Here is a 25,848-nt window from a genome sequence, read left to right as displayed (position 1 = left end):
TTTTATAGAAGAAACAGGCCCAGAAATGGAAGGCAACTTGCCCAAGGTTTACACAGCACACTAGAGGAAGATCCAAGACCAGAATTCCCTTCTCCTGAGTCCTACTCCAAAACTCATCTCACCCCACCCACGATTCTCAAAGCATGATTCATGGCCCAGCTGCACTGGCCTTACCTGGGAAGCTTCATCACACCACAGACCAACAGAGCTGCCTCAGACAGACTGAATCAGAATCATTACAGTTGCAATCCAGAAATCTAAATTCCTAAGACACACCCAGTTCATGCTCAGGCACACCAAAGTTTAAGAACCACTGCCCCAAATCACACATATCCTTCTAGAAACAATGATCAGCATCAACCACATCTGTGGACACTTAGGGAGTCCTCATTGAGACAGGAAGTTACCACCTGCTATGGGTTTGATGTGGCTTGTCCTACAAAGGTGCGTGTATTGGAGGCTTGATCTTCAGGGTGGCCTTTACGGGGGTTGCTTAGTCCAAGGTCATTGGGTTACTAGGGGCATTACCCCCAATATAGCTCACCTATAAGACCCACTGGAGTGAGTGGTTATAAAAGAGCAACGCCAGCCCTTCCTGGCATTCTGGCTTCCTGGCTCACCACACTCTCCTGCCATCCTGATGCCATCAGCTATGAGGCTTCCACCAGAACTGGGCTGAGAATGACCTTTCCCTTGAATCTCTAAAATTGAGCTAAATAAACCTCTCTTTTATTTATCACCCAACCTTAGGTATTTTGTTGTAGCAATAGAAAATGGATTAATACACTCCCTCATCATAGACAACTCGGTTGCCAGGTTCCATCTCTGCAGTGTCAGAGGCAAGCATTGCCTGGGACTGATGAGACCACCTTTGTTTTCACCAACAAGGCAGCTGTTGGCCTTCTGGAGAGAGTGCCAAGGATCTGGGCCATGTAAGAACTGGGAAGAAAGAACTCAAGCTCTCCTTGATCCCTCATCCTTGAAATAAGATTTATTTCAATCCAGGAGGGGCACTGGCCTCTCTCAAGTTTTAGAGTGTCAAATTTGTTACTGAGACTATTCTGAGAGCTGAGAAGCTCCATGTAATGTGGAGGTAGCCACTGACCCCCCCTGGTTGAGCTGTGATAACCTCACTGGAGGGAATCCTGTCTTTTCTCTCCTGCTTGGTACCCCAGGACCTCAAGCAGGATTAAGAGGTTCAGCCTGCCTGGCCTCCACTGCTCTCCCACTCTCCCTGGAACAGTTGATGAAGTCAGGACCCATAAATCTCATTCTGATCCTATTTCCGGCTGTGTTTTTGTTTGTTACCATTTGCTGTCCTGGGATGTCCTTGGGCTGAAGTTGTTTTCTCCAGACCCTCAGGGAACAAGATTTGGATTCTTACGGAGAAACCAACTCACAGAGCAGGCATTTGTTTCCTTGACTGTGGAAGAAAGGAGATTTTCTTTCCAAGAAACATCCCACTGGAGGAAGACAAGACTTATGGGGATCCAGCTATTCACACATCCAGACTCCAGTCAAGCAGAAGGTTTTTTAAAGACACTCCTTCTCACCAAGATGCACCTCTGCTCCCTGATCTCTGACAAAAAGAAAAGGTGCCTTTGTGTTCTGAACTGGGGAGCTGGTCTCCAGCTTCCTTCACTCTTTCCTCTAACCCCTCCCCACTCCACTATTTTACATCTGCCAGTAGCTCTACTATTTCACTCACCAGCTGAGCCACTGGTTTGACCTGAAATGGCCCAGCATCCCAGTTCCTCCAGCCACCACCTGCAGACTGTAGATCTAGTGAGCCTTCCCAATCAAGAGAAGCCAACAGCCCAACTCACTCTTGTGCACTCCTGGGAATCCTCGGCATATGCCCGGCCCTGGTATTTATGCCCCCTCCTTTCTGGTTCTCATTCTTCCCTTCTTCTCATTTTTTCTTTCCAAAGTTCAGTCTCTAGGTCTCAGTCCTTGTTTCCTTCACCCTTCCTGAACATCAGCCATGTGGGCCAAGTAACCCCAACACACCTGCACATAATCCCATGCACCCTCCTGCCAATCCTTCAGAACTTCTCAAATCCCTGCCCAGCCTAGATGAGTCTGCCTGACCTCTAGCCAAAGACCAGCCTCCACTAATTGCTTCTGTCCTGTTCTGATAATAGGGACTAACGATATCTGAGAGCTAAACCTTTGCCAGGTATTGGGACATGCACTTTCAATATACATTTTCTCATTCAATCCCCATAGAAATTCTAAGCCAAAAAGATTTTTAGCTCATTTTTTAAAAAGAGAAATCTCAGTGGGATATTTTTTTAGCTTACACAAATTTTCATGCTCATTTCTAAAGCTCTATTTCGAGCTCTTTGCTGCTGTCTTATCATCATAATGGCAGTATTATTACCTGCAATTTATTGAGCACTTAGCATATGCTAGGTGCTTTACATACATAATCTCATTTAATCATACAATAATCCCAAGAAGTCAGTACTATTAATACACTCATTTTACCAAAGAGTAAGGTAAAGCTCAGAAAGAGTAAGTAAACAGGACTAGTTAACAAACCCTGTTTAAACAAGTATCTAACCCAAAGAGTCTGACCCCACACTCAAGCAGTGCTTAATTTCAGACCCAGATATTAGCTGTGGGGAGACTTTTTTTTTTTTTTTTTTTTTTACCACTTCAAAAATTGTTAAGGACATAGTGATTTTAAGCCTTAAACAAAGTTTTCTATGCTGCAAAAGTGGGACAGTAGCATGATCACAGCCCCGGGATCAAAAGAGGACATGGAAAAAGTGATCATTTCCTTCCTTAGGATAGCAGAAGTGTTAGGGATTAGTCATATCAGTTATATTGAAAAAAACAAATGTCAAAACAATTGAAGCAATTTTTTTTTCAGTTTCACAGAAATAAGAAGTATAAGGATGAGAATAAAAGCCAGGACCAATAGATTCTAGGCTGCTATTGTGTTCATGTGCAAAAGATAAATCAGTATTCCTTAAGGTCCGAGTGCATGCAAGGCATTCCCTCTTTCTCAAAATATTATTATGCACTTCCTTTCTAGCACTTACCACAGTTTATGTGATGTTTTTGGTGGCTTTTCATGCAAGCAGTGATTTCAGGGACTACAACTCCTTTGTCCAGTTTCTGACATAGTGTCTGGGCCATAGTAAATGTTCAATAAATGTTCATTGAATTGAATCAGTGAGTCACAAAGTTGTCAAGGACCCCATCTGACTCACTCTACAGCAAGGTACCAATCTGAATTGTTATCCAAAGACCAAAGATGGGACCCAGAAAGCCCCCCTCCCAGTGAGAGACTGAAAATTTCATCAAACTATATTCTGTAACTGTCACTCAGATGGCAGAATGGACATAATTTGGAACAAAAGACAGTAGAGTATACCAAGGCAAAAACCCGAAGGTCGGCCAATGTCTGAAGCATCTACTTGCCCCCACCCCAAAATCTCTCATCTCTAAACACTACAGAAAACTTTGAAAGAGAAGGAATTAAAATCAGTACAAAGGCAGCATGGAAGAGAAAACACTGCCTTAAATTGAAAAGTTGGTAATCTGAGCTAATGCCAGTGAAACCAAGTGGTGTAATTTGTCTAGACCCTCTGCAGCAGGCAAGTGGCCAGGTTCATTCATGTAATTCCATGAGGCTTCACTATATACCCATCTGCACATATCATCTATCTAGAAAGAGGTTTATTGACCAATCAGGCAGAATACATAAAATGTACTTAAGAATAAGCACTCTTGCTGGCCCCAGTAAGCAATTTGTAAGGCTGAGGCAGGAAGATTGAGAATCCAAAGCCAGCTTCAGCAATTTAACAAGGCACTAAGCAACTCAGCGAGATCACATCTCTAAATAAAATATAAAAGGGGCTGGGGATGTGGCTCAGTGGTTAAGCACCCCCCCCCCCCCCCCGGTTCAATCCTCCAGGATCAAAAGAAAAAGAGTAAGTGACCAGGAGGTAGCAAACCATAGCCCACTAGCTTTCATAAATAAAAATTTATTGGAACATAGCTTCATTCATTCATTTATGTATTGTCTATGGATGTCTTTGCACACAACTGCAGAGTGGAAAAGTTGTAACAGAGACCATATGGCCCACAAAGCCTAAACCATTAACTACCTGACCTTTATTTTAAAATTTGCTAATCCTGCTCTGGACACAGATTGTTTAGACATAAATCACTGCCATTGGGCTCACGCCACCATTAACTCTCAGTTTCCACAAGTCCTTCTGCCTTGGGTGGTTGCCCTGATATGTACACATTATTAGAAAACAGGGCATGCTCACTGAGTGCTTTCTGTTGTCATTTGCATCCCGGGTGCTCACTGTGCAGACCTAGAGGCCCACTGCCATGCCTACTCCAACTCAGTTTCCTCTTGGCTCCTCAGCCACAAGCTCAGTCTCCTCTCTACCCATATCCAATTGATGACCAATGCCATCTGTTAAATCTATAAAATGTCTTTCCAATGGGTCCCGTGTTTCCATGGCTACTATGTTTCCCTCCACCTGAAGTGTTATTCTTTCCTTTCTGCACTTTACAAAATCTTACCTGTCCTTCAGGGACCTCTTCAAATGCTCTGCCGAGATGAATTCTTCCCTGACAGGTTCCCTCACCCACTGCTGGAAGTGCCCTCTCCCTTCCCTCTGAGCCCGACATTTCTTCCATGAACACTCCTGCCTTTGCTTGCTAGATTCTAAGCTCCCTTGAGGGAAGTTGAGTTGAAGAACTCTGTCCATCAAGACCCACTTAACAAATTCCTCCTAGAGATCAGTGTCAGGAAAAAATTTGCTTTGACAGTACATTTGCTTATGTTCTTTTACAAGACAAAGACAACCTTAGGTGGCAGTTCCCCCTCTGCCCCAGCTACCAGGAAGTTCAGTGAGAAATTACAGTAACCACAATCAGGTGTGTGGAAACACCTATTTGTGTCTGTTTGCAGGTCTTTGTTCTTTCTTCTTTTAGCACACTATAGGAGTGGTATAGGTTTTACACATGCTAAGTAAACATAGTAATACAGCATGTTCTCTTTGATGAAATGGCCATCCCACAAAAGGACAATGACCTTCTGTCTGCAGGAGTTTCCTCTGATACCTAAAGTACTTCCTGAACTTCCTCTTAATGTCATTCATATTGATGGTAAAGCAGAAGTGCATTTTTATTTCCTCCCAATACAAAAGAAGGCAGTAATGGGGGAATCAAAAAACTAAAAATGCATGAGACACATAGGAAACAAATAGCAAGGGCTGGAGGTAGCTCAGTGGTAAAGCACTCACCTACCATAAGGCCTGCCCTGGGTTCCATCCCCAGCACCACAAAAAAAAAAAAAAAAGCAAGAGAGAGAAAAAAAGGAAAGAAACAATAAAATGGTTATGTAGATACTGTCTTAAGCAGTAGCTAATTAAACATAAGTAGATCAAACACTCCAATAAAAAGAATCAATTTTTACATGATCCAACTTTATGATGTCTATAAGAAACATATTTCAGATTCAAAAACAAATAGAGTAGAAAGTAAAAGTACAGAAAAATATGTATTATGCAAATGGTAATCAAAGGGGGCTGAAGTATTTATTCAAAATTGGATAAAAGGAACAAAATTTCCACTAAAGACAATAAAGGACATATAACAGTGATAAGATCCATCAGGAACACACAATTACAGATATGAAAGGAATTATAGATATGTGTGCACCTAATGATAGAGCCCTAAATTACATGCAGAAAAACATGACAGAATTCTACCAAAAATGTAAAGAAGAATTAACACCAATCCTTCACAAACTCTTACCAAACAATGTAGAAGTAGACTGGGGATATAGCTCAGTTGGTAGAGTGCTTGCCTGTCAAGCACAAGAACCTGGGTTCAATACCCAGCACCACCAAAAAAAAAAAAAAAAAAAAAAAAGAGGAAAAGAGAAAGGACCATTTCCCAACTCATTCTATGAGGCAATCAAAAAAGTGAAAAAACAACCCATGAGTTGGAAGAAAATGCTTTCTGATAAGGGACTTGTATCCAAAATAAGTTAAAAAGGGGGGGGGAGGGGCGGAGAGAGAAACTCTTAAAACTTCACAATAAAAGGACAAATGATCCAATTTTAAAATGGACAAATGACTTGAATAGACATTTCTCCAAAGATAATACACACATGGATAGTGAGCACATGAAATGATGCTCAATATTTTAGCTACTGGGGAAGTGCACACTAAAACCACAGTGGGGGAAAAACACAATGAGCTCCCATTGCATCCCCACTGGGATAGAAAGTGAAAAAGACAAGGAATGATGGGGATGAGTGGAGATGTGGAAACCTTCATCCATCACTGATGGGGATAAAATGGTGCAGCACTTTGGAAAACAGTCGGGCAGCTTTCCCAAACACTCCAACAGAGTTACCACATGATTGCAATTCCACTCCTAGGTATATACCTAAGAGAGTTAGAAACATGTCTTCACACAGAAACTCCTACATGAATGTTCATAGTCATATTCTTCATAATAGTCACAAAATGGAAATGAGTCAAATATCCATCAACTTTGGAATGAATAAACAAAGGTGGTATATCACTTAATAAACACATGTGGTAGATATTGTCCAGCAATGAAAAAGATAATAAAATATTGGTACATGTGACAAACTGAATGAACTTTGAAAGCATAATACTAAGTGAAAGAAGCCAGGCACAAAAGGCCATATATTATATGGTTCCACTTACATAAAATATCCAACATAGGAAAATCCATAGAGATAGACAGTAGATTAGTGGTTTCCAAGAATGGACTGAGGAGGGATCCTGGGCAGTGACCACTGATGGGTTCAGGAATTGGAGAGAGGTCATGAAGATGTTCGGCAGTTAGATAGTGGTAACGGTTACACAACTTGGTGAGTATACTCAAAACTAAATTGTATGCACATTATAAAGGATGAATTTTTTGGCATATGATTGTAATACCTCAAGAAAGATCCAGATTGATTCAGGAAACTCTTCTATAAGTTCCTGAATAGTCAACCTCCGCTTGAATATTCGTGATGATGAGATGCTCACTCCCACATAGAGTAGGCTGCTCCATTTGGGAACAGTTATTTTAGGCTTTTTTTCCCTAACCAGTAAATTCCCCAGCACCAACCACAGTGCCTGACACATCAGAAGGACTCCCACAGTGTGATAAAATGCTGGGACATTTCATGGTAACATTTTTAAATGAAAAAGCAAGCAACAGAACAGTATATTATACAACAGAACTATTATCATGATCCCATTTATGTGACTAGATATGTGCATATTATATTTAACACATCTAATATTTACTATGGAGAATATTCATCATAGATAATCTTTCATATGCATAAAACATTTATTTATAGATATTAAAATGCTTACATAGTTACTTCTGGGAAGTCTGGGGACTGGGGCAAGGAGACCTCTATTTTCAACTTACCATCTTCAGTTCTGGTTTAATGTTTGTTTGCTCGCCATAAGCAAATGTTTAATTTTAAGAAAAATCTACATTCCTCATTTGGGTGCAAATTCCTATGTCCTACTGTATTATGCATTACTTGAATCCTTACCAATGAATACTCCTGAAGAAAAGACCCACTGTGTTCTGTGGCTAATACTATATCAGCCAGTGAACTCAAAAGGCTGTTGGAATAAGCATCTGAGCTTCCACTGATAGCAATCTGAATTCAGTATTTGTCACTGAAGACCAGAGAGCCTACCTTTAAGCTTTCTTTCCTTATCTAGCTCTGAACAAAAGAGCCAGAGACTCCCTCAAGCAAAACTCCTCATTTTCATTGTAGTCATTGTGGCATGTGGTTTCCATCCTTGAAATCTACTGTCCATCCCTATGAATTTTCCTACGCTGGATACTTTATATAAATGGAGTCATATATGGCATGTAGCTGTGGCTCAAGGGTCACAAGTTAGTGGACTAAGTAACTGATTTACCACTTGACTGCCCACACAGACACTTACAGTACATGTAGCTCTATGCTAGACACAATGTCTGCCTGCAAGAACTTGTAAACATACTTCAAAGTCTTTCAGATCTCTAAGGTTTAGGTCTCTCTCTGATCTCAAAGCCCCCTTAAAATACCCACAACTTTAAGAATCTGCTCCCCCAGCATCAAGACTCTTAGGAGGCAGTAAGAATTCTGGTACCGAGAGTCAGTGACAAAATAGCATAGCCAACCAGTCCCAGAGTCAACATTTTAGAACTAGAAGGCTCCTGATTCAGCTTAACTTGGTAAAGGCAGCAACCAAGAAAAGTGACTGTTTCAGGACGTGTTTTCAGGTCACAGAAGGATCTGGTTTCCCGCTTACTAATCCAGTTGTGATGGTCCCTTTCTCAGCCCCACAGCTTCTAGCTTTCCCAGGCTCTTCTGGGACCAGCTGCAACTCCACTCCTTCCCTCATCCTACTCCTTATCCCCACCATCTAAGAAGGATGGTGATTCTGAACACCAAGATACAGCTTCTGCAGTCACACGGATGGCATCCAGGGCTTTCTCTCTGGGTTCCCTATTAGGACATCTATGGTTTTGGCAACTGTGGTTGGGTGGGGGACTGCAGAGCAAAGGATGGCTAGCAAGGCCAGGAGCAGGATTCACCTAAGACTGAGCTTGCACTGCAGCAAGATGCGGCAGTTAGTCTGAAACATATTTGGCACCCCTGCTCCTGTCTCTCACATCCAACTTTCTAAAATCTGGCTCTTCAGTGCCTTGCCGTGAGCATGTGATTGTTTCATCTCAAAAGTTCATTGAAACCTGTCTTTTGGATCTGCTCCAGAAGCTTCCAAACTCATAGGGTGTCCTGCATTGGAAGGACAGGCTGGGTCAGGCCTCCCTCCTATTCCCCAACACACTGCATGTATCCAAATCTCCCCACTGGAACTGAAGGCAAAGATAGTGGGAAGTTTGGAGGACACCTGATTCTTTTAAGAGACCAAAGGGGTAATGAAGAGAGAAAAGGAGGGGGAGATATAGATACAGATATAGATATAGATATAGATATAGATAGATACAGATACAGATATAGATATAGATATAGATATAGATAGATACAGATACAGATATAGATATAGATAAGAGAGAGAGTTCATTATGTCATAATTTATTATCTGATTGTCCAGGCACCTGAGGTTACTATGTTGCCTAAAAGCAAAAGCTGCCATTTAATTAGCCTCTCCTCAAGTGCTTCTCTGTGCTTAATACTTCAAGTACCCATTCTCTCTATTTTTAGAAGTTATTTGTAATTATGAATACAGTGTTACAATGCAAATAAGTTGCAAAGTGAAATGAAAAATCTTGAAAGGCCTACAGGACTTAATGGAATCTTGAAAAGGCTTGTTATAAAATAGACTGTCAGACTGCCCACTGGCTAAGGAGGACCAAGTGGCCTTAGACCAGTGAAGAGACAGAGAATATCCACAGCAGATAGCAAGACATTTCAAGTGAGAATAATTTGAAAATCAAAGAGTTAAAAGATGCTTTGGGGTTATCATACAGTTAAGTTTTGGCATATTTTCAAAAAATGAAGCTTAAGAGTGTATCAAAAAGACAATCACAAAACAAAACATGTCTCCTGCTATTATACAATTTTGTCCACACAACTGAGCAGTCAACTCTTGTAGTATGATTATGCTAACACTTAGTGTATAGGTGAAAATAAATTTTGTTTCATAATTTCCGGTTTCATTTTAAAGGTAAGGCCCTAATCAAACTTTTCACCATAAAATTTTATACCTCTATTTTCAGTGAATTTATTTGCTCTGTGTCCCTTAATGAAGATAATGAAGACCTTCTAAAGGTGCCATGGTCCTCAGCATGACGCCATCTCTCTTGAGTTAGACACCCTCAGCTATGGTCATGTGATGGGTTGTTAACAGAAACATACAAGTAATAGTGAGGTACTCAGCAGTCCCCAGCCCTTTTGTACATCAGCACTGTTCCAAACATGTCTTGAGATTTATCTCATTCATTCGTCACAATAACACTACAGGATAGAAGCCATTAAGATCCTCCTTTGACTGATGAGGAAACTGAGGCTTAAGACTGTCATGTACAACTAATAAGAACAAATAAAATAAAAATAATTTCTAAAAAATATATAACTTCCCAGTGTCACACAGCTCAAATGATGTATGGCACTATATGGAGGCTGCAGAAGAACACAGAACTATTTTCCATGATGCAATGCATCTGTCATATGCATTTGAACTTGACTTCCTGAAGAAAAGATTACTGTTTCTCCTTAAGGAAAGAAAGCTGCTTCAAAGACTGTCCCTAAGCATTACTCACCTAGCAGTGTTTAAGTTTCGATAGAGTTGCCCAAGGGACTCCAGCAGTCTCCCTTCCATCTCCCTGTCCCTGAGTTGCTGAGCAAGGGTCAGCCAGCGCTCGTGGTACATGATGCATGCCTCAGGATTTGGGGACACAGAGCTGTAGAAATGGCAGAGGCATTTGGTGACCTGAAGCTGACCTAAACATAAAGTAGGACATGAATGAGATGTCTTGAGATAGGAAACAGGCAAAGTATGTTCCAGCACTTTTCCCTAATGCTCCCCAGCAGCAGGGACATACTCACTCTTCAGATGTTGATGTCTTAAGCCAAACAGCAATGCCATTTCATAACAAAGGCGACCGTGGGTCAGCTGGCGTTCAGAAACCAAAACTTGAGCCAACCAGAGAAGCACCTGTACTAATTCCATGTCCGTCTCCTTACAGGTTTGGAGTTCAGAATAGAGTTGGACTGCCTGTAGGAGAAAGTCCCTGGCTGGCTGTGGAGCCCAGGACTTAAGGGTCAGATGACCAAGATTGGCCATAATCACTGCCTGGTTACGTACATCCCCCATCTCCCAAGCTCTGTTCAAGGCCTGGAGATAGTTCATGGCAGCTCTGCTCACACAGCCTTCATCTAGAAGGGCAAGCCCCAGGAGGTTATGGACCACTCCCCTTTGGGCAACACTTTCTGTCTCCTTCAGGGAACATAATAGTGGCTCAAGAATGTCCAGAGCCTTCTTTGCCTGTCTGGCTAAGAGATAGGCCCATGCCAGACAGAGGGAAGACTCAAAGACTTCTGGCTCACCCAGCAGCTGCCCCAACATCAAAGCTTGGCTCAGGTAGTGGATGGCACCATCAGGAGATCTGTGCTGGAGGTGCATTTTGGACAGGATGAGACACAGAGCCCTCTGGGTGCTCCAGTCAGCGTGTTCCTCACAGGCAGCCAGTGCCTGCCTGAGTGTCGGGCAGGCCAGGGCAGAAACTTCACCCAAGCCTGAGGAGCAAATGCCAAGGAGCTTGGGGGTATTCTGGAGGACCAAGTAGACCTGCCAAATTGGAAAAGACACCCCCTGGGCATTCAGGGTACCACGTTGCTGGACAGAGGCCACTGCAAGATGTGGAAGATACTTCTTGTCATAGAGAAAACTCAAGATGGTGGCCATAACATCTGAAGGAGGAGGGTGTCCAGACAAAAGCTGCAGGCGCTCAGCAAAGGGCAGGACCTCCTCATGCCGGCCTAGCCTCAGGAACAGTCTGATGGCCAGAAAGCAGGCCCTGGCCTCCAGGGGGCTGCTGCCCATCACAATCCCTTGGCGCAGCACATAGGCCACCACATCAAGCTCACTCTTGGCACTGGACTCACGGTCTGGCAGGCAAGCCAGCAGAGCACCTGCCTTTTCCAGCAGGGCTGGGCCTTTATGCATCAGCCTCTGTCTCAGATAGATGGCAGCCAAGTGGATGTACAGAGAAGCCACCAAAGATAGGTCTTCAAAGGCTCCATTGAGAATGTGAATGGCCTCCTCAAAGTACACCCTGGCCTGGGAGAGCTTGACTTTCCTGACACTCAGCCGGCCCAGGAGGAAGCAGAGTCGGGCATGCGCCCAGGTCATATGGCTCTTCTTGGCCCACTTCCTCGAGGCCTCCAGATAGGCCACAAGCTCATCCTCCTCAGAGAAGTTGTAAAACGAAGAAGTAAGGAAAGAGAAGGAGAAATCATACAGGCTCTTAAAGTTGTCAGTATAACCCTCATGATCCAGAAAAGCCAATATGGAGCCAAAATTATCAGCCTCCTCCTCATCCTGATCAGTGTTTAGATCCATGAACAGTTCCGGGTCATCAAGGTCATCAGGTTCTGGGAGGTGATAGCTGTCCGAGGCGGCTGAGAGGAGCTCCTCCTCCTCCAGGTGGGAATCCCCGGAGCTGCTGGACTGTCTGGAGCCCACGACCTGTCGCTCCTCCCAGGCTCCACCAGGCCTGGCCTCGTTGAAGCCTTCAGGCTGGGATGCTATAAGGACAGGCAGAGTTGAGCAACCCTAAGCACCTGCAACTTAGGCAAGAGGACAAGCGTGCTGACCTGAAGGAGGAAAGGCCAGGTTCAGCATAATTTCTACTCACCGCTTAAATCATTTGGAAGATTCTGGATGGATTCAAACCCACCTAGGTAGAGATGAAAGACAGACCTAGTGTTACGTCAGAATGCCTCCAGGGGCCCAGACCAGTAACCCCTAGGGAATTTCAGACCATCAGTATCATTTGAAAATGGCAGAATCTGCCCCTTCCACATCAGTTTAAAAGCTGCATGGACCTGAACTTTCTGTTTAACCCACATACTTTACAGCTGGGAACTAAGACCCAGAGTCAGAGGAGAAAATCTGGAAAAAAGCACTATACAAAAAGGCCAGTATGGGGGGATGATAAATCCAAAGGCCAGTAAATGCAGTGCCAAACCTCTTTTCAAGTTTTCCACAGAGCCAGGCCAGAACTCCAAGTGCAGAGCACTTGGCAACATGTGACGCTGCCTCCCTTTCCACGTGCATCACATGCTCCATTCACTCGTCACTCATCCACTCGACAGGCATTGGCTTAGTGTGCACAATGTGCTGGACATTGTGCTTTGTAAAAGTGGTAAGACCAAGGGGACTGGGTGAGGAAAAAAGAGCAAAATGCCTCTGAGATCCCCAGTTTTGTTCCCCAAAGGACACTGGTGGACTGAGAGGAGGAAAGAGGAATGCTGAGTACAGTTTTAGCCATCTTAACTTTGAGTTACTTGAAGGAGTTCTAGGCAGAAAATAAAGTAGGCCTCGAGCGAAGGAAAAAAGCAAAGACTGAAAATACAGTTTTGTGGCCCACAGCAGGTCACCAGGAGCTGGCCAACCTCCCAGGATGGAATGTGATCACACAGGCAAAGCATTTGGAAGGAGAGTAATAGGAAGGGAGGGAGAACAGGAGAGGGAGATTTGTTAATAAGCCTGAAGAACACTAGCATTTCCTGGAAGAAAGAGACCAAAAAGGCTGAGAGAAGGAGTGTCACAAAGACCCGAGGGTGTGGCCATGGATATCACAAAAGTGAACCAAAATGAGGAAAGAACCAAGAAGATACATTGAGTTTGACAGTGAGGAAGCAGACACTCTTGCCTAAAGAGCCACTATGGAGCTGAAGAGGTAAAGTGGAGCTGGGACTGTCACCTGCAGACACTCAAGGACTGCAACTTCGGCTCTGGAGAACTATTCGCGTGCCCTGGCCAGTCTGACCTTGAGGGGTGTGTGCCAGTCTTACCACAGCCATTGCCCTGGCCCCAAGAGCACAAATGGTGCTTGAGTTACAAGAGGGGAAGATGAATCAGAGGGACACTTCTTCCCAAGGTCAAGAAAGCTGGAATCTACCAATAAGATGGCCCTCTGCTAGCTGCCTCAGTGCCAGGGCAGTTGCATCTCTAGGGCACAGCCTGAGCTCAGCAGAGCTACACTCCTGGCCTTTAACAAAAGGCAACATGCTGCCTGGACCTGCCCTTGGATCTTACAATCAATGGATCAAGAGTAGCAGATAACCTCCGACCCAAGTCTGCCACCCCCACCTCCCACCCTCCATGGCACAAGCTAAGCTCTCCTTGATTTTTACTCTTCACCCACATCTACTAGGCAGTGTCAGCTTTGACTGCCTGGCTGTCTTGTGGACCAGTGTGATTTTCTCAAAAGCAAAGCTAGGCCAGGTGTTGATGTCAGGCCAGGTGTTCCTCCTTATGCATGGAGAAAAGCTCCATTGCCCTCCTCTATCCTGGGAGCTGACCTGACAGGGCCTTGTATAGAATCTCACATTTCATGTACCCATGAAATACGGCCCATGTAATCTGTCTACATGGGAGTGAACACAACATGGCCATCACTGAGGAAGTAGAAGAACAAAGAATCCTTCTTCAAAGCATCATCAGAGAGTGAATGTGCTTCCTGACATAAGGTGGTGGGCTTCTCCCACCACAAGGGAAATCAGTATCATCCATTCATTTGCTCACCCAATCACTCAGAAATAGAGGAAATGTGCCAGGCACTGAGGCTACTTCACCCTGCAAGGCTAATATATCCAAGAGCCCAATATCATTTTGTCTGGGGCAGTGTGGTAAAATGGACTGTCCTAATGGGCAGTTAGAAGAGGGCAGTTCTTATCTTGGCTCAGGCATTAATTCATTTGAACCTCAGTTTCCCAATCTGTAAAATGAGGGGAGAAATCATTTCTTAGGGCCCTTCCAGCTGTGACATCCTATGACCCCACCTTTCTTATTAGTTTTTAATTTCAGCCCTAGAAAGAGGGACTTCAGTGACAATTCAGGAAGTTCTTTTCCAAGATTAGGATGGAAGGGCCAATGCAGCTGACCACTCACAGTATAGGCAAGTGGATTTTATCTTATCTCATAGTTTCTAGGCAACGTGTCCTGTGCAACCCCAGAATTATCTGAAATTTGAAGTGAAATACAACTAATCAAATATGGTCTAGTCATCAATTAAATAGTGGCCACAGTCCCAAATTCCTGGATGGGTTTAGAATTTAGAGACATTCTATTCCTGGTTAGGACACCCTCCTAATCTTGAGGAGCCTGAGCTTTCATGAGGGGCTGAAGACCAAATACTCACTAAGCCTGTAGACAGACGTGATATCAGTTTGAGCCAGCGTGTGCAGGAAGCTGGCATACTCAGCTTTCTTGTCGCTTCCCAAGGCCCACAGAGAGCACCTTTCCTCATCACTGAAAAACGCAGAGGTCTTGCTCCTGCATTGGGGCAGAAGACAGCGACAGGTCAATGCCAGGTTCCAGACTCTACCTCCTTCTCTTCATTCTTAAGATGCAGTAAAGAACTTAGAGAGGCCATCAACCTATTTGCTCATGGCTGAAATCAGACTCCTCACCTCACTCTTGCAAACTATATTTTTCCTGCCAAGGAAGAAAATTTATTAGCACCTCATGCACAGAGAACTGGGCTGTGTGGCTGCCATGTAGGTCAAAGAGGAAAGGCAAGCACCCCTCTTACTAAAAGTCCATTCTGCCTCCCCCCACAAAACAGAAAAAAGAGATCTCCTTCTCTCAACCACAACCCATTCTTTGGGGCCCCATGATGCCCAATTTTAATGGGAGAAACAGTGTCAGGTTGTCCTAAGTAGAAAGATTGGAAAATAACCATTAAAAGAAGTTGCTTTGCCCTTAGGCTATTTGAGGAAAAAGTTAGGGACAAGTAGTACAGTCTGGAGGAACAATGAAGAAAGTTTCACTGTGGTGGGAAGGAATCTTTCACAGATGCCGAGACATGATTACATGGCAGAGAACAACATTATGTAATATGAAGAGAGGAAAGGCATTGCTCAGGGATGGGAAGGGAGTTAGGGGCCTGGAAGAAATGATCATAAACAAAAGGGTCTTTATACTCATCCTGCTGTGTAACCTGATTGTTAAGACTAGTTTGCTTACTAGAGATTTGTTATGGGATTGTCCGCAACTTACATGGAATTAGTTAAGAACTTGCAACTTAGGAAGCATTCAATCCACTCCTGGGTTGAACATGTTTTAAGATCATGTTTTTTAACCTCAGGGCTAATTTTTTAAAATTTTTCTTTATTATTTTTAGTCACACATGACAATAGAGTCTATTTCAACATATTTATACAAACATGGAATACATCTTATTCTAATTAGGATTCCCGTCTTGTGGATGCACACGATGTTGAGATCACTGTATTGTATTCGTATATGTTCATAGGAAAGTTATATTAGATTCATTCCACTGTCTTTCCTAATCCTAAACAATTACCTTGGAAGCCCAAGAGATAATAATGGCTAATACTTTTGGATGATTAATGATGAATCACATACTGTTATCTTATTTAGTCCCCACCATTGCTCTTTGAGGCAGGTACAATTCTTTTTCTTTTTTTTTTATTTTTAATGAAGCAATATTTCATCTACAAGGAGAAAATGTTATCAAAAGGAGTCAATGTATACTTAATCAAGGAGTAGTCCAGGGATAGTTTTTCCAACTATGGAAGCAAAACACTTTTTAAGTACTCTATCAACTACCCCAAGATGCTGCAGTATGCTTGTAGAAACAGGCCCTGCTCCTGGCACTAAGTCAGCATCAAGTACTGTCTTTAATTCACCAGACCCAAAGAATTCTCCACCATGCGTATGATCCTCAGTTACAGAAAAGATTCCTCGCAAATCTCCAGAGCTATGGCTCTGTACATCTTTTCTCCTGTCTGGTCCCTTGTCCTGTGAGCTCAAGGCAGGTACAATGTACATCTTTTCTACAGAGGAAGAAATGGAGGCACAGAAAAATAAAGTGTGTGTTTTGGAAATGGTAGATCAGGGAATAATAGAGATTCTGTAGATAAAGCAGAATTCAGGGAGGGGGTGTGCTATGGTCAGTCACTTACATCTTGTCTCCGTAGCTCAGGTAGGAGCAGCCTGAAAGCCAAAGAAGAAACTTGCAACTACATGAAGTGCTAAGGGCCACAGCAGTAATTAGTGGCAGAACTGGCACTGGAGCCATGTCGTGATATCTGGCCTAGCGCTCATCTCACCATATGCACTCTGCCCCCATTTGTCTGGCCTGATCTTCAGATTCTCCACAAAGAGCTGCCAGTGTCATTTACTATTCATAATAACTCTATGATATAGGTGTTTAAATCCATGTTCATAGGTGAAGACAATGGTCATGAAAGATTTCATGTCACATTCAGAATTACACAGCCAAAAAGTGATGAAATTGAGACTGAAACTGAGGTCTTGTATTTCTGAGGTCCACTGCCTTAGACTTGATCTGCTAGCATTGTGACTTTGAAGTATTTAGAGAGAGTTCAAGGCACCTGACAAATGACATTGTGGATTTCCAAAATGAAAGCTTGGTTAGAAGAATATGGCAAAGCTTCTGGCAATCTGACAGACTGAAGTGCTCTAAAGGGCTCTTCTCCCTGGACACACAAATCCTGGATAACATGCAGCAAAGATAACTACTGTGATCCATGCTTTAACTCTAAAGAAAGAAAGGGAAATCCCTGGGATCCAGAAACTAAACAGAAACCAAACCCAGGTTGGTAGGTGAGAGCAGTTGGCCCAGAAACCTTCAACTGAGACGTTGGCCCTCAGAACTGGGACTCACCTTGCAATGACCCCCAGAGATAGGAGATGTGACTTTGGACCTGTGTCAGATAGGGAGCTGAATTAAACTCTACTCATTAAGTCTGGACTCTAAAAGGATAACAGCTTCCTCAAAGAGGTGATTGGAAAACTTCTCACTGTCTGCCATGAGCAAACTTTTCATCTACCTGAGTCCCTAGAAAAAAGTAAACAACAAGGCCTATACAACTGAAGGTGTGGAATCTAAATTTACACTGCACAGTGAAGGTGCCACAGACAACATTTTAAAAATTAGTCCTGGATCATGAGTTCCCTGGATTCTAAGAGAAGCAAGTACAAAACTTACTCTACAGGGAGATTTTCTCCAGTTCAAGATTCACTTCTAAATGCCAGAAATTAGTTCACATAACCAAAAACACAAATCCAAAAGTACAAATTAAGAAAATGAACTACCCACAAAAAGACCCAGAAGATGCATACCCAGGTAAATATATACTACACAACTAGAAATAGCACTAATCTGGCTGGGGGCGGTGGCACACACCTGTAACCCCAGTGGCTAGGGAGACTGAGTCAGGAGGATCACGAGTTCAAAGTCAACCTCAGCAAAAGCAAGGTGCTAAGCAACTCAGTGAGACCCTGTCTCTAAATAAAATACAAAATAGGGCTGGGGATTTGGCTCAGTGGTCAAGTGCCCCTGAGTTCAATCCCTAGTACCAACCCCCCAAAAAAGAAAGAAATAGCACTAATCTAAAAAGTAATTTGTAAGCATAGTTAAAACAATGAAATAAATAGAATGAATAGAAACCTCAATGAAAATATGAAACATTTCAAAAGGAGAAAAACCATATGTGAACATTGGGAAAATACATAAAGAAAACAAAGGCATGGAAATTAAGGATGATGTGGCATTTAGGGTTGAGGGTGTTAAACAGCAAGTTTAGTCATAGCAGAGGAGAAAATTTGTGGAACTGAAGATCATTTTGAGGAAATCACCCTGAATGTGGCCTAGAGGGTGAACTATAAAAAAGAACTGATTAAATAAGACTGAGGATAGAATGAGCCCAACGTACCTCTGAGAGGAACTCCACAAGAGAGATTAAAGAATGAGAGAGAGGCAGTATTTCAAAGGGAGAATGACTGAGAATTTTCCAGAATTGAAGAAAGATATGAGTCTTCTGATTGAAGAAGCACACCAAGTCCTGAGCAAAATAAATAAAAATAGTATCATTTTTAACAGGAGGTCCATTTCTTCATGTTTATAGGTCTTTTTACATTTTCTATTTCTCCTAATTTTCCTTTCCAGGTTCAATTATCTATTGCTTCACTGTTCAATTTCATGAGATGAAAGAATTAAATATAAAAAGAACATAGACTAATGAAATAAAAACAAAAAGAATTAAAAATCAAGGTAAATGTTATAATTAGTGTAATTTAGAAAACATGGTTAGCAAAAGAAGAAATGGCTCTCTAAAAAGACTAATAAAAACGAGAGGGAGGGAGAGTATGAAAAATGGTGGACTGAGACAGACATCATTACCCTATGTACATGTATGATTACACAAAGGGTTTGAATCTACATCGTGCACAATCATAGAAACGAAATGATGTACCCCATTTGTGTACAATGAATTAAAATGCAGTCTGTAAAAAATAAAAATAAATAAATAAACACACAAAAAAAGACTAATAAAATAAAACCCTGAAAAAATGGGCTCACAAATTTATAGTAATATTTTCCCTCACACATTGAAGGTGCTAGTTTGTATCTAGTTAAATTATCATCCAAGAGTATATTTTCAGTATATTTGAGACAAACAAGAACTAATTACTAGAAGTATTTACAATTTACACATCTTCTCTGAAATAACTACTAAAATATGTAATTTTTGAAGAAGGAAGTAAATAACCTGCTATGAATTTTTGATAGAGTATAACACATCCAGATGTATCATGGTATAATTGTAAATCATCAATGACAAAGAGAAAAATGAGAAACTAAGGAAAAAATACTGCCTACCAGCAAAGAAACAGCTATGAACCCAACAACAAAATTCTCAACAGCAAAAATAGCTGCCACAAGAAATGGAATTATAAAAAAAAAGACACAAATAATATGAAGACTAAAATGGGGATATAACAAAAGATAGAATTTTTAAAACTTTTAATACTATGAAATACTGACTTTTCTTTATGTCCTTTTTCCTGATCTTGAGTGCACTAATTTGCCAATCTTGTTTATTTTTTTTAATTTGGGCATGCAAGTTTATACATTTCCTTTAAGTAACACTATTAAAATGAATTATACTTATCACAATGTAAATAAATCCTCAATTTACAATGTTAACTGAAAAAATGCCAGTTGCAGAAAACAAATTATATAAAATTTTAAGTATGTAAAATCATATTCTATTTTTCCTTTTAAACAATTACCTATTTTTTAAAGTATCAGAAAAAAAGATTGAAAAGATAACATAGCAACTTCAAGCAGCATTTGTCTCTGGAGCAGGAATCAAGATCAGAAGATAAAAAGTAAGAAGGGGTAAAAAGATATCTGAAGTCTTTTGCCTTATAAAACATATACAAATACATCTCAAATATTTTTCAACATGTAAAAGAAAAAGGATGTGACTTTCTGTCACACACAAAAGATCCAAGTTCCCCCATGTCACTCTGGCCAAACCCAAATATTATGTCTATTTGGGAAAAATGCTTGCTGCAAGTTTTAAGAACTAGCTTTCCAGCTGCTACTGTTGTGAAACTAGAGAGCTGGAGTTAAAATCTGTGCTGTGAGAAAAGGAAACTCACAATTTTACTTTCCTGGACCAACAAGGGCCCTTCCCGATATATCAGAGGCATAGGCTAAATCTGACATAGGAAACAACCTCTGGAGGAATTCCTCTCTCAACATAGTGCCAGTTTGGTAGACAGACACACACACACACACACACACACACACACACACACACACACACTCTTCATGGAAGAATATGGAGGGAACCCATGTAGAAGAGAACTTCAAAAAAGCTGAGACCATCCTCAGAAATCCCCAATGGAAAGAACACAGGCTCAGAGTGACACCCAGTGGCAGCCACAGGCACAGCACACAGGGACAATACCCAGGAGACCTCAGGCCACTGCCCACTGCTTGAGGCCACTTACTGGGCTTGCCATTCCTTTGAGCTCAAAATTCACCCTCCTCTGTAGCTCAAGAATATCTGCAATCCAGCTGGGTATGGTGGCACACGCCTGTAATCCCAGCAGCTGGGGAGGCTGAGGCAGGAGCAGCACAAGTTCAAAGCCAGACTCAGCAACTTAGTGAGGCCCTAAGCAACTCAGTGAAACCTTATTTCTAAATAAAATATATATAAAGGACTAGAGATGTGACTCAGTAGTTAAACATGCCTGGGTTCAATCCCTTGTACCAAAAACAAAACAAAGGAACATCTGCAATCCAGAGAGTGTTTGGGGGTATACGAGGACCCAGTTCCTGTCTATTATTCCCCATCTCCTTCCTCTTTCCCCTTCCCAACCAAATGTGCAAGCTGTGGTGCATGGCGTCCCACAGGTAGCAGCAGAGACCAGTGAATGGCACTGTGAATAAGGAGAATGTGATACGGGAGCAGTGTAACCCTTACAACCAAGCCAGCTAACATGTGTTAACTAAATTAATTTAATGGTCCTAAAAGTTGTTGCCCTGTGGGGCAAGATGTGAGGTGCCTAAGTCCAAATATAATCTATTAACTCACACCTGCTTCTAATAGCCTATTAAAACTGGCTCTCAAAGATGATGACACCCTCATGCATACTCACATTGGAGAGCAGGAATCAGGATCTATGCTCCTGGTGGGGACAAAGCCCACCTCCCCTGAGCTCACTGACTTCCCAATGAACCACTGAAGCCCAGGGATGACGAAACCCACAATCTCGATGCTTTCTCCCTGGCAGAAGCTCAGTTCATCCTTTTCTTTCCGTTCATAATCATTTGAGGCCTTGCATCGTCCTCTGCCTGTGGAAAATGGCGCAGAGGTCATAAATAAGGCACCAGCAGCCAAACCTTCCCTTACCTGCCAGTGCAACAGGGGACCCAGGCTTTGCAACTTTAAAAGACTAATAAAATTCCCCAAAAAATAAACTGCCAAGAATGACACAGGGTGACTGGCTTCTCATTTTGCCAAAGTAGGACATTTGAAAAAGAGGAACTACAATGCACTTCCATCTTTGTTTTAGAAAAGATGTTTTAACCCACATAAGAAAGATAGTCTCCAAAAACTGGATATGTCTTAAAACTGGATAAATGTAGCCTATAGAAAACTGGAAAGCTCACAGCATTGTCCTGGTTTGATTTTGCCACTGTCATGTAAACACCTGGCCATGGGTGGCACAAATCCATGGACCAGTGTGTAAGGATCACTAAACCAGAATCTCTCTACAGGTCCTTCCAGCTGCTTTGGTCACTATGACTCTCATACTACCCAACTGTGAAATGGGGAAAAAACAGCTAAGATGTGATTTATAACCTGATGCTTATAAATGTTAGAGTCAAAGAGACAACATGTGCAGTGCCTGATATCTAGTCAACCCTCAGTAGATGTCAGCCTCCTTAGAGAACGGAAAGTGCTGATGATCAGAGGGACTGAAAGTCTCTCCTGACTAAAGGAATTGCCCAGTTTGCTACCAAATTAGGGTCTAATAATGACATTCTTTATGAGTGTTGTACTATCCAGCTTAAAAAGCACATTTATGTCATTTTCTCAGATTTTCTCAAGAGTCCTAAAATTTAGGTAGGGTACTCATTAAAAAACCCTTTGTATAGATTACAAAGTAGAAGCAGCACTAAGCATGAGGTGTGCATGAAGCTTATAGGTAGCAAACTCAGTCTAGAACTTCCAACTACATGTTGACCTTTTTCCCACTAATTCTGCTCTGCTGGAGATAAAAGCCTCCATTTCCATGTTTGCTTCTATTTCTTTGCTAACACTACTGGCTCAATTCTTTTCAGACATTTCCATCAAGTTTCTATCAATTATGTCTTCAAGATCAGAAATTCCCATTTTGTGGGCCAACATGAGTTACCATGACATCTATAGTGAGAAAAGAAAGGTACTAAGTGATTTACAGAGGTCATTCTGTTTAGTTCTTTTGACAACATTTGAAGGTTTGTTTGGTTTTTTGTTTTGTTTTGTTTTTTACTTTTGATATCCTTTTTACTACTGAGGAAGTAGTAGCATAGTGAGGACAGGTGAATGGCCAAGGGCCCAATGGCTTTAAGTTGTGCAGCAGAATATGAAACCAGAAAAGACTTTAAACTCCCTTCTTCTTAACTATAAGGCTGTATTGCCTCAGAAAGCTAAAAATCTTGTTTATGGTCAGTTATTGATTAGCTCTAATGTCTGAGTTCCTTAATTCCTTCTAGTTTTTTCTTAAGTTTTTTTTTTGGGGGGGGGGGCTTAGAACTTACACAATTGCACTTTTTGTTAGGGATGTGTGGCAGGGAACATGTGGGGAAGGGAACTTGAGGGATGACAATGATAGGAAGGTATAGTCTAGGTACTCATTAGCCAGTGGATACATACATGCTCACAGATGTGTGTGTACACACATATACAGGTAGAGATCACCTATAATACAGGCATGGATGAATATACATGTATGTCTGTGTTCATTTATTTCATTTATTTATTCCACAGATATTTTCTTAGTCTCCATTATGTGCCTAGCATTCACATTCTTCCTGAATTCAAGGTTAATTTCAAATAATTTTAAGAAAAATTAGAAAAATTTTCACCCAGAGATTGAAAACAGACCATCTGTCAGTCAAATTGGCTCACAAAATATTTAAATTGGCCCACACCAGGGTTTGTCTGTGTTTTTTCACCTGTCCATCTTTAAATTCCTATCATCCTGCCATTCCCTAATGCTTTCCATTTAAGCCCTGTACACATCCCTGGATCCTGCCTGTCCCTTCAGGCATTTGTAGCTACAACCCTGACTTGAGACCTCTTATTTCACAGGCAAGAAAACCCATATATATAGACAGACATGGCTTCCCCAGATCCAGTCAGTAGCAGAAACAAGACAGGAATTCACTACTGATTCCAAACCTGCAGATAAAATTAGGAGGCAGGACAAAATCATCTCCCTAATAATACTGTGTTTTGAACTCAGTCATACCGATCTGATAGGAGCCTGTCCAATCCCTCTTCCTGGAAAGACCACAGCTTCCTGGATAATTCTTTAGGAACCATCTGCCAATGGAAACATAGATTTCCAAAAATTAGAATGAGCAATAATAGTCTATTAGGAAAATGATAATAAGGATCATAAGTATTGTTGTCTTATTTTAATGAGGGCAAACACTTATTGAAAAACTTACTCTCTACCAGGCACTGTGAAAAGGAGAGGGATCCAGCAGACCTGGGGTATGTTCTGGTCCTGCAATTAGTTTGTCAGTTAAATAACTAACAAATGATCCCTTTACATTCTCACTGTCAGATTCTCTGCCAGACAAACCTAGAGTCCACGGTCTGGGACAGTGTTTATTATCACACTATATGTTTGCTTTTATAGTATCTTCAGCAAGGATTCTCAAACTTCAGTAAGAAAAACATTATCTGGGGAGTTTATTTAAACATACAGCTTCAGGGCCCAATCCCAAGAGAGTCTGAGGGGGACCAGAGAGTCTAATTTATATGAAATCCCTAGGTCATGCCAATACAAGTGTCCTCCAGTCCATACATTAAAAAACACTGCATGGGAGGCCATGGGTTATATTTCCTCTTAGGTACAAAATCCATCTGAAATTTATAGTTGTCTCCAATTTTATCAAATTGTACAAATCCCAACTCTTAAAAAAATTAAGCAAGAAAAATCCACTCATATTTTATTCTCTTCCGAGTGTTGTGGAAGCCTATTTCTGAAAGCATGCCTCATCTGTTCTGTGCAGACCTCAATCTGCTCTGGGAACCTCTCCCAGGAAGTGGGTGGCTACTCACTGATGAAAAGGGACAGGCAGAGGCTCCAGGACTGATGAAGGCACCAGGCCCCGCTGACCAGTCACCAAGGACACACCTTCCCACTCAGATTCACCTTCAGAGATCTTCACAGAAATTAACTCATTCTTGCAAAGTGTCAAACACTCCCCTTCCTTCTCAGCTGGCTGAGCCAAGGAGCATAGGGCTCTGCAGAAGAAGTGGCCTATAATAATGAGAAAAGCCCTTTCCCATGAGTTGCAGGAAGTGAAAAAGGATTATCATGTACAATAGCATTTCTATCAGAACCCAAATGCTTTGCTTCCTGAGAGTAAAGTGGACTATCCTGGGGGAGGCACTGTAAGAGGTCATTTGTGATCTCAGGAACACTGGCGAGAAAGAAAGAAAGAAAAAAAAATCCACTGAGAAAGAATTCACTTAAAATAGACAACAACATTTCTGAGAAATTTGTGAAAATAAGGAAGGCTTAATTGGGTCCTTACTTAAAAAAGAGATAAAACAAAAACACAAAAATGCATTTTCACTTAACAGAACTTGAATTATAATTGCAACTTCACACTTAAGCTTAGACCCAACAAAGAATAAGTTGATTCAGGTAAATTCATTACCCTGAGTTTTGTAATAATGCAAGATTAAATTCTTTCTTTCATGCATGATTTGTGCAATACAATCATAAAGAGATGCATTGATGTAAAAATATCATGCAAAAATGGCTCTTTCAATGTGTCTATTAAGTCATCTGACTTGACCAACTGCCAATCTGATGGTGTCTTCATTTGTAAACAGATCATGGAGTGCTTCAAGGAATTCTTTGACATTGCTTTAGTTAATTTCACCAAATACTTTAGGTTTTTCAAGATTTGCAATTTTATTTTGCAATCAAATTATATCACACTTTTAGATAATTGTTTCTCAATCTTAGATATACCATTAGAATTACATGAGAAATTAAAAAGAAAAAAATTGCCAATGACTGGGGCCCCAACTTCAGGAATTTTAAATTGACCTGGGGCGGGGGTGGGGAGCCTGGCATGGGCATCTTCTGAAAACTCCCCAGGCAGCTCTAACGTCAATCAGTGAGACTGACCAACATGGCTATTGCTGTAATGTCAGTGTTGAACTGAAAGGAATGTTAGAAGTACAGTTACAACAGTAGGTTTATCTGTGAATATTCCCCTGTTTGAATGATTTTTGCCTCCCTTTTGTAGCCAATTTATTTCAGGGACTCCCATAACAAATAATTAGATGACAGCCCATCCCCAGGCCTAAGGCCAGCCTCACCTTCCTGTATCAGGAGACTCAGGTACATGGTTTCCAGATGCTCATCATCTACAGTCACTTGGATCTCTGTGTCCTCCACCAATCTGCAGTTGAGCCAGTACTTGTGGTCAAAGAGAAGGTGCTCCAAACAAGTGGACACATAGCCTAGAAGTCAAGCCAACAAGGTTCCTGAGCTG

The 25,848-nt window shown here is 41.7% G+C and overlaps 1 protein-coding gene across 2 annotated transcripts in view; it reads right to left on the bottom strand.

The window, feature by feature from the left end:
* The window catches only part of SH3TC2 (SH3 domain and tetratricopeptide repeats 2), a 57,880-nt gene that overhangs the window by 12,284 nt on the left and 19,748 nt on the right, over window positions 1–25,848 (bottom strand). For both annotated transcript variants that reach the window (XM_079144746.1, XM_079144747.1), the window contains exons 5-12: window positions 25,673–25,816; window positions 24,395–24,596; window positions 23,574–23,647; window positions 21,213–21,408; window positions 14,908–15,041; window positions 12,397–12,438; window positions 10,586–12,286; window positions 10,300–10,480 (exon numbers count right to left, since the gene is read on the bottom strand). In XM_079144746.1, coding sequence (XP_079000872.1) covers window positions 10,300–10,480; window positions 10,586–12,286; window positions 12,397–12,438; window positions 14,908–15,041; window positions 21,213–21,408; window positions 23,574–23,647; window positions 24,395–24,596; window positions 25,673–25,816 — 2,674 coding nt within the window. The remainder of the gene's footprint in view (window positions 1–10,299; window positions 10,481–10,585; window positions 12,287–12,396; window positions 12,439–14,907; window positions 15,042–21,212; window positions 21,409–23,573; window positions 23,648–24,394; window positions 24,597–25,672; window positions 25,817–25,848) is intronic.

The sequence above is a fragment of the Sciurus vulgaris genome (assembly GCF_902686455.1).
Source record: "Sciurus vulgaris genome assembly, chromosome: 6".
NCBI classification, from domain to species: domain Eukaryota; kingdom Metazoa; phylum Chordata; class Mammalia; order Rodentia; family Sciuridae; genus Sciurus; species Sciurus vulgaris.
The sequence above is the reverse complement of the archived record's forward strand: the minus strand, read 5'-3'. Positions and strand labels throughout refer to the sequence as shown.